Source organism: Polyodon spathula, chromosome 51, assembly GCF_017654505.1.
Source record: "Polyodon spathula isolate WHYD16114869_AA chromosome 51, ASM1765450v1, whole genome shotgun sequence".
Taxonomy (NCBI): domain Eukaryota; kingdom Metazoa; phylum Chordata; class Actinopteri; order Acipenseriformes; family Polyodontidae; genus Polyodon; species Polyodon spathula.
The window spans coordinates 742,222-751,523 of record NC_054584.1 but is presented as its reverse complement, the minus strand read 5'-3'; the positions used below and the strand labels follow the sequence as shown (position 1 = coordinate 751,523).

The 9,302-nt window shown below is 43.6% G+C and overlaps 1 protein-coding gene across 1 annotated transcript in view; it reads left to right on the top strand.

Moving 5' to 3' along the window:
• Nucleotides 1-999: 999 nt before the first annotated feature.
• Nucleotides 1,000-9,302, top strand: part of ubap2l (ubiquitin associated protein 2-like) — a 29,704-nt gene continuing 21,401 nt past the window's right edge. Inside the window, exons 1-7 of the mRNA XM_041238959.1 lie at nucleotides 1,000-1,385; nucleotides 1,739-1,871; nucleotides 2,836-2,913; nucleotides 3,510-3,620; nucleotides 3,835-4,006; nucleotides 5,442-5,537; nucleotides 5,895-5,943. Of these exons, the coding sequence (XP_041094893.1) occupies nucleotides 1,776-1,871; nucleotides 2,836-2,913; nucleotides 3,510-3,620; nucleotides 3,835-4,006; nucleotides 5,442-5,537; nucleotides 5,895-5,943 (602 nt within the window). The 5' untranslated portion in view covers nucleotides 1,000-1,385; nucleotides 1,739-1,775. The remainder of the gene's footprint in view (nucleotides 1,386-1,738; nucleotides 1,872-2,835; nucleotides 2,914-3,509; nucleotides 3,621-3,834; nucleotides 4,007-5,441; nucleotides 5,538-5,894; nucleotides 5,944-9,302) is intronic.

The following is a 9,302-nucleotide window of genomic DNA, read 5'->3' as shown; positions in this document are numbered from 1 at the left end:
GAAACCGCGATAAAGACCCACATAAACAAGAATCGAAAACACGTGTTTAAAATTTTCGAAACGGTGCAAGCGTTTTGTTCGGTGTAGCGCAATCAGTATTATTAAAAACACAATTATCTGTGTTGCTGAATTAAGAGCGGAGTTTTATTAATAGTTATTTTGCAAACATTACAATTCTAAATAATCATTTTAAAAAAAAGCCTTTTTTTTGTGTGTTGATGCACGGAATCTACCGACTCTGTATACAAAGTGTATTTATATTATTCGCAAGTGTGTGTCCGCTCTTTGCAATCTGTTACACGGGTATCTGGTAACTTTGAGACGCTTCTCCTGCTAGATGCGAGTCAAAAACACAAAAACATCCCACTTTACGAGAGACAAAGAGACCCGATACTGGACTATCTGAACAGCAAAGCTTTGCAGACCTCCGAGCTCCCCGGATCAGAGTCAGCAACTAGCGATTCTTTACACGCCACCGGGACTTCTAGCAAAAATCATATCTCGAATCGCTATCCTTTTTTTTGATTTGCACTTTTTTCATAGTTTTAAACTGCTAAATATCGCGGTGTTGTGTTTGTGTAACGTGTGTCCGACGCTCTCGGCTCGTTGCTCCGTACGCAGTGTCACATAAAAATGAAGAAATGCATTATATATTGAAATATTTGACGGTCTGTTTAAGTGATGCCAGTGGGCCGCCGTGGATTGTCGTGTGTGTGTGTGTGTGTGTGTGTGTGTGTGTGTCAGTGTGTCATTTTACCGGTTTGTTAAGGATATTGACAGTTGGCTGGGTTTTCGTTGCTAATAGAAACGTCTTGGATGAAAGCCCGCTGACTTTTTGCTTTGCCGCGGTGTTTCATACAGCAGAGACGGGCGCCAGTTGCAAATAAACGGCGGTTATACAAATTGCAATACGATATAGAGAGAGAGAGATAGATACATATATATAGAGAGAGGGAGAGATATATAGAGAGAGGTATAGATAGATATAATTAACTCTTAAAGTAGAGAGCGCGTCACTGTGTTTGTTTTTGTAGGTGTTATTTTAATCCTGGACACACACTCAGGTTTTATTTTTGTTGCACTAACTAGATTCAAAAGGATTGCCAGTATATCCCAGTGTAAATACGTTTTTAAAATGTGTTTTTTTTTTTTTTTTTTTTTCGGCAACAAAGAATCTTGACAGCTAAAGCCTGCAAACGAAAGGTCTCTGGCATCCTTAGCAGCCAGTCCGCACAAAATAAAGGATAACAATCGTTTGCCAAGCGCGATTGAAATGGCCTTCCCCCGCAGGATGCTATAAAGTGGCCCTGCAGGTCGATCGGTGCTACCCGGGGTCTGACCCAGCCTTCAGTTAACTTGAGGGAACATTACAACACGCCAGAAATGTAAAGACAATACATTCTATTCCATGATAATAATAACATTATTTCGGAAATGACCCTTGTGGTCCGGGCACCTATTATCCGACCCTAATGAGATTTTGCAAGTAGCAGCAGACGCGTGAGAAAGGGCTGCACGTAGTCGCAAGAGTCCGGGTCAGCCCAGGTCATTCGGACCGGTCTCGCAGGGTCCCAGACCCTGGACTCGGACCACAGATCACGTTGCTGTCTCAAAATGACCATAACTGCAGATGCGACAGCTTTAGGTGTATGTTAGCGATGTGCTTTGCTGGTTTAAATATACCTGCGTGTGTGTAATGTGGATTGGTAACGTTGTTTCTTTCTTTGCTGTGTTGCAGGTGTTCTTGTAAATACTGTTATTTGTATATACTGTAAATGATGACATCTGTGGGCAGTAGCAGAGCCCGGGGGACCTGGGAGCAGACACAGAGCCAGAGCCAGACGCAGCCACTGCATAAGCAGCGGCCACAGGTGAGCGCTGATAAGGAGATCAGACTCCCGCTGCACAGCAGTGTGATCCAGTCCTGCTTTCACTAGGAGTTTATTAACGAGACTCCCGCTGCACAGCAGTGTGATCCAGTCCTGCTTTCACTAGGAGTTTAATAATCAGACTCCCGCTGCACAGCAGTGTGATCCAGTCCTGCTTTCACTAGGAGTTTAATAATCAGACTCCCGCTGCACAGCAGTGTGATCCAGTCCTGCTTTCACTAGGAGTTTAATAATGAGACTCCCGCTGCACAGCAGTGTGATCCAGTCCTGCTTTCACTGCGAGTTTAATAATCAGACACACCTGAGCTTGTTCCCTAGACACACTGGGGCTGATCAAGCTGCTAGTGAAACCTGGACTGGGTGACACTGCTGTGCAATGGGAGTTGTAGGGGGGAGGGGTTTACTTGATAACTGGTTTTGAGAACCACTGGTTTCTTGCATACCAGTAGACCCTTTCTGGCTGACCCCGTAGCCTAAAAGGGGGGACAGTGTTATGCTACAGAAACTGCAGAGCTGCTTACCAGATGCGACCTGACCTTGCAAAACCGTGGCTGGTTGAACTGCATTGCTCTCCCAATGAAACAAACAGCAAACCTTTTTGCAAAAATAAACATTTTTGTTAAACAGTTAATCCTCACAATATAAAATATTCAATCACTTTTGAACTCCTGTTAATTTGCAACATTGCCGGTCATTGATTTGTTCCCTCTGCCTCACACACACACACACACTCGACCAGCGCTCTGCAAACGTTTAAGAACTGAAAACGATTTAAAAAAGTCTAAGCAATTATTTCCATCCATGCAGGGATAGGAGTTAGAATGCAAAATATTGCTGCTGTTCAGCTGGCTGTACTAGTTAACTCTCTTCTTTCTCTCTGTCCGTCTCCTCTCTCTGACTCTCTGTCTCCTCTCTCTCTTTCTCCTCTCTCCCTCCCTCCTGGCAGGCCACAGCAGAGCAGATTCGACTGGCACAGATGATTTCAGACCACAATGATGCCGACTTTGAGGAGAAAGTAAATCAGGTGAGAGGTTCAGTCTGTCTCTCTCTGTCTCTTTCCCTGTTCGAGTTCACAAGCGCGTCCGGTGATAATAGGACAGGCGGTGGTTGTCTTTGGCAGGAGTTCCTGTCAAAATGTAACGTGACTGACGAACCTGTCTTTGTTTCACCCCCCAAAAAAAAGAAGAAATCATCAGTCTTTCAGTTTTCATCCTTGTCGGTTTGATGTCTTTGCTGCCCTCGAGCCCTGCTTTCAGTTCTAGTTAAAGGTAACGAAGGCTGCAGTTTGAAACGTGCCTCTCTTCCTCGAGAAGGTTGGGTGGCCGCTTAGCAACAGCAAGACGTTTTTCAGACCGCCTCGAGGGGCGTCGTTCTCTAACCGCTGTGTCGAATGTTTAAACACTGAGACAGCACGGCTCTTACCAGCGTCCGGCCAAAAGCGTCTGATACAGAACAGTCTCGTTTTACTTCATCAAGTGGATTGAAAGCTGCTGAATAATGTTGCGTTAACGTATTGAATTCCGCTTTGCCGCTTTGTAGAGGTTTTTTTTTCCCCCACCCATATACTTCATGGAAAAACCCGTGGTCCTAATCGCCTGCCTGTCTCTCTGCCTTTTTCAGCTCATTGATATCACAGGAAAGAACCAGGATGCGTGCATGATCGCTGTGCACGACTGCAATGGTGACGTGAACCGAGCCATCAACGTGCTGCTGGAAGGGAACCCCGACACGGTGAGCACGCCGAGGGGTCCGCTTCAGCAAAGACTGGCCCACCCTCTTACTGTGTGTTAACTTGCTTCTCATCTCTGTCTCTCTCTGTCTCTCTCTCTCTCTCTCTCTCTCTCTCTCTCTCTCTCTCTCTCTCTCTCTCTCTCTCTCTCTCTCTCTCTCTCTGTGTCTCTGTCTCTCTCTCTCTCTCTCTCTCTCTCTCTCTCTCCTCCACCAGGATTCGTGGGAGATGGTCGGGAAGAAGAAAGGGGTGTCAGGGCAGAAGGACAGTGGCGGGCAGTCGGAGTCGAACGAGGAGGGCAAAGAGAGCCGCGACAGAGAGCGAGACGCGAACCGCAGGCGAGGGGGCGTGGCCAGGAGGAGCCGCGGGACCAGCCGCGGGAGAGAGTGTGAGTAATGAGTTCTAGAACGCATTTTCCTAAACTTTATTAATAGTGTTGCACAAACAGATTATTTGGATTCAGCTCTCTGGATGCTGTGTATCGTAATAACACTGCTAGAATCCAATATGAAGTAGGATACCGTGTATAATAATAACACTGCTAGAATACAATATGAACTAGGATGCCGTGTATAATAATAACACTGCTAGAATCCAATATGAACTAGGATGCCGTGTATAATAATAACACTGCTAGAATCCAATATGAACTAGGATGCCGTGTATAATAATAACACTGCTAGAATCCAATATGAACTAGGATGCCGTGTATAATAATAACACTGCTAGAATCCAATATGAACTAGGATGCCGTGTATAATAATAACACTGCTAGAATACAATATGAACTAGGATGCTGTGTATAATAATAACACTGCTAGAATACAATATGAACTAGGATGCTGTGTATAATAATAACACTGCTAGAATACAATATGAACTAGGATGCCGTGTATAATAATAACACTGCTAGAATACAATATGAACTAGGATGCCGTGTATAATAATAACACTGCTAGAATCCAATATGAACTAGGATGCCGTGTATAATAATAACACTGCTAGAATACAATATGAACTAGGATGCCGTGTATAATAATAACACTGCTAGAATACAATATGAACTAGGATGCCGTGTATAATAATAACACTAGAATATAATAACACTGCTAATATGAACTAGGAGCAATAACACTGCAATATGAACTAGGATGCCGTGTATAATAATAACACTGCTAGAATACAATATGAACTAGGATGCTGTGTATAATAATAACACTGCTAGAATACAATATGAACTAGGATGCCGTGTATAATAATAACACTGCTAGAATACAATATGAACTAGGATGCTGTGTATAATAATAACACTGCTAGAATCCAATATGAACTAGGATGCCGTGTATAATAATAACACTGCTAGAATACAATATGAACTAGGATGCTGTGTATAATAATAACACTGCTAGAATACAATATGAACTAGGATGCCGTGTATAATAATAACACTGCTAGAATCCAATATGAACTAGGATGCCGTGTATAATAATAACACTGCTAGAATCCAATATGAACTAGGATGCCGTGTATAATAATAACACTGCTAGAATCCAATATGAACTAGGATGCAGCCAGTTAGGATCACAGCAGTTATATCTCCAGTGACTGTTAGCAGTGCAATAGTGCAAGGATAGCGCATCAGCTGAGGACCCAGGACCGCGGTGCCGAGGGCAGGCGAGTCCAGAGCAGAGCAGGAGGGGTGGAGCAGGAGATCTACAAGCACAGTCTGAGCGGGGGGGGGGGGGGTCAGGACAGTGAGCGGACACTCCTGCACGTGTGGATTGATTTGAATGTTCAGTGGTTTATAATGCTCCCCCCCCCAGACCGCGGGCAGGAGAACGGGCTCGATGGAGGACGGAGCGGGGGAACCACAGGACGGGGTGCAGAGAGGGGGAGAAGGGGGCGAGGACGGGGCAGAGGTACGCTTCAAACTCAACTCACTTTCAACTCCAAGTTCTTGGTATTTCAGTCCCTACCTGAAGTGCCCAGGGTACTTCTTTATTGTATTTATTTATTTAAATGTCAGACCGCTTTGTGCTTTAATCAGGCGTCTTAAACAGCTTCTAAAAAGTCTCCTGCGTTTTACCGTGTGCGGCTCTGTGTTCCTTTTCTCTTTACTGTTTGAAATGAATTGCGCGGGTGGCCTATTAAAGTCATCAATGTAAACCAGCCCTCGTGTATTCGTGCCAGGTGGATTAAACAGCGGGGAATGCAATGGCACGGATCCTGGCGATTTATTTTATGGTGAAGTTGTTGTTGTTTTGATGGTTTTGCAGGAGCTGGCTCTGGCAGAAGGGTGGGCAGGTTTTCTGTTCAAGGCATGGGGTAAGTTTCCAGTCCGACACACACACACACCGCCCCCCCCCCCCCCCCCCCCCCCCCCCCCCTCCCCCACGTGCCTCACTCGCGTTCTCTTACTGCTACTGACTGACTGCTGGGCAGACTTTTAAAAGACCAGAGCCGTGTGGTTAATTTTGTCAGATTTTATTATCAAATAATTACACTGGTTTAGTAGTTGAGAGCTGGGGGGGGGGGGGGCCAGAAGACACTGCGGCCCCCCCCCCGGAGCTTGCCCCCCCCCCCCCGCACTAGTGCTGTGAATTTGGAGGTCATTTCAGATGTCTTTTCATAATAATTATCCATTAGCGTTCTGATTTCAGTTTTAATTAAGATCTGCAATAGGGAGTCTTTATATCCACCCCTGGTGATCTGTAATATATCTTATTGATTACCTGTACTGACTCTGCAGGGATGGGAATCAGACTCCCGTTGCAGAGCGGTTTGCTCAATTCCTGGTTTTACTGGGAGTTTAATAATAACACTTCACTGTCCTGGTTTACAAATTCATAAAGGATCGGCGTGTTGAAACTTAACAACCAGCCTGTAGCTAATGGCACAGTTAAACTTGGGCTGATACAAATCAAGTTTTATTGAGGGAAAGATGAGGAAAGACGGACCTCCTAATTAACTGCACTGTGGATGGGTTCGTCATGGGGGGGGGGGGGATTAATTTTTATATAGCATTTCAATCAACAACAAAAATCTCATTTACCGAGGACGACCTGGCAAAACAGCAGACTTTCACTTTCTATTCTCTGAACGGATTGCCCCCGAACCAAAACTGATTTGTCAGGAAGGAGATTTCTGTTTTATAACTAAAGCTACAAGGTAACCAAGATATTTAAAATGGCACAAAACCTTTTAAGAGATTTATTTAAAAAAATATATATATCTATTTATCATCTCTGTCTGATTTAATTTTCTTGCAGTCTGTTTTTTATTGTGTAAAACGTTTTGCCAGGAAATCCTTGTAAAGTGAAGGCTGAAATATTAAGCAGATCTTTCTTGTAATAGAAAGATAAGTATTTGCTTGAAACCCTTGAGGCTTTGGGGTTGCTGCAGACATTTCCTGCTGCCCTTGCAGAAGGTGGAGGGGGGTGAGAAGGGTGTGTTTTGGCTGAGGGTAGTTTTAGAGGGGCAGTTAAATTCTCAAGCTCCTGCCTCCCTTCTGCACACACTACTGAGATTGGGGGGCAAGAAAAACTAACTACTTACTCGTTTTTACTAATTTATTACAGATCAAAGTACAGCTCTGGCCAAAAACTTTGCATCCCCTAGAATTTTAGGATTGACAGGAAAAAAAAAAAAAAAAAAAAACTATGAACATAATTTTATATCGTAATGTAATTTGAAAAAACTATAAAATTACATCTCCAAAAGCAAAATGAGTCATGCAGTAGTATTGTTAGATTTCGAAATGTCACATTTTTAAATGTCCTGGACTCTATGAAGCTGAGTGAGTTCATTGTATATAGAGGGGGTGCAATTCAATATGTTAACAAGGGAACATTATTCAGCAGCTTTCACTGGACTCTATGAAGCTGAGTGAGTTCATTGTATATAGAGGGGGTGCAATTCAATATGTTAACAAGGGAACATTATTCAGCAGCTTTCACTGGACTCTATGAAGCTGAGGGAGTTCATTCTATATAGAGGGGGTGCAATTCAATATGAGAACAAGGGAACATTATTCAGCAGCTTTCACTGGACTCTATGAAGCTGAGGGAGTTCATTCTATATAGAGGGGGTGCAATTCAATATGAGAACAAGGGAACATTATTCAGCAGCTTTCACTGGACTCTATGAAGCTGAGGGAGTTCATTCTATATAGAGGGGGTGCAATTCAATATGATAACAAGGGAACATTATTCAGCAGCTTTCACTGGACTCTATGAAGCTGAGGGAGTTCACTGGACTATATAGAGGAGGGGGTGCAATTCAATATGTTAACAAGGGAACATTATTCAGCAGCTTTCACTGGACTCTATGAAGCTGAGGGAGTTCATTCTATATAGAGGGGGTGCAATTCAATATGAGAACAAGGGAACATTATTCAGCAGCTTTCACTGGACTCTATGAAGCTGAGGGAGTTCATTCTATATAGAGGGGGTGCAATTCAATATGTTAACAAGGGAACATTATTCAGCAGCTTTCACTGGACTCTATGAAGCTGAGGGAGTTCATTCTATATAGAGTCATTCTACAGGGTGATGCAAACCCTTTTGACCAGGGCTGTGCGCTGGTAACTGTGCCTAGCTGAACCCACATTAAGTTTTAAGTGCTAGAGCAGTTTACTCCACTTTGTTGAAGATGTGTTTATATATATTTTTAAAGTCAGACCCCCACAGAATTTCTATAGACAGAAACAGTGATACCCTGGATGAAGTGTACTGTTAATAGTAGCCACTAGGGGTGCTAGTCTCGGTTTGTTTAAAATGTCCTGATCGTTTAACCCTGAATAAACCCCTTCATTTGCAGTGCTGCTGCTCCTCTGAGCCCACAGTTAGATCTACTGTTCCCAGCTGCAGGCTGAGTTTAATTTGAACCAGCCATATTTGAGCTGTCCCTCCCTTATTTTTTGTTTTCCGGGACCCCCTTTTTAAATGAGGGCTCTGTCTCGAGGGGTTAATCTCCTGTGTTAAACCAGTAGATTCCAGTTCAGCGTTCTAGGTGAGATTCTCACCGTGCCAGCGCCCCTCCGTGCCCACCTCCCCTTTCTTAAACGATTAGGTAGCGTACCTCGAGTGATTTAAAGTGTGGGAGCCTTTTAAAGTTGAACCAATCACTCGATCATTTCTGTGTATTGATAAAGCCACGGCAGTGCCTTTTCTAAACTGTGTTCAATCAAAACTAATACTGTCGACCAGTTGATTATTTTAACCATGTAATTCTCATTTCTGTATTCTATATAATGCATTGTATTATTAGTATTTAAATCCAGCCTCGCAGGCCAGAATTTCACACACGGTACATTATGTTTGCCGGCAGGGGAGGGGGAGAAAGGGTTTTTGCACAAGAAACGAGATCCAGAAACGAGATTCTTATTTCGCGAACGCTTGGGCATTGTAGGGTTAATTCCGTAATTTAGTTTTTTTTTCGGGGGGGGGGGGGGGGGGGGGGCTGCGGGAGCAGTGGGGAGATTAAGAGAACGCACTGCATCTGAACTAATAAAATGTGTGTTCATTTACTGTGTGTTTTTAAAGTGTTTGAGGGTCTGTAGAGAGGTTAGCTGGGAATGAAGAGGGGGGTGCTTGGGGCTGAGCGGTTTTACTGCATGCTTTATTAGAACGCACATAAAATGCTATATCTAATTTTCATATCAATATTTAATGTCAATTCAGCAT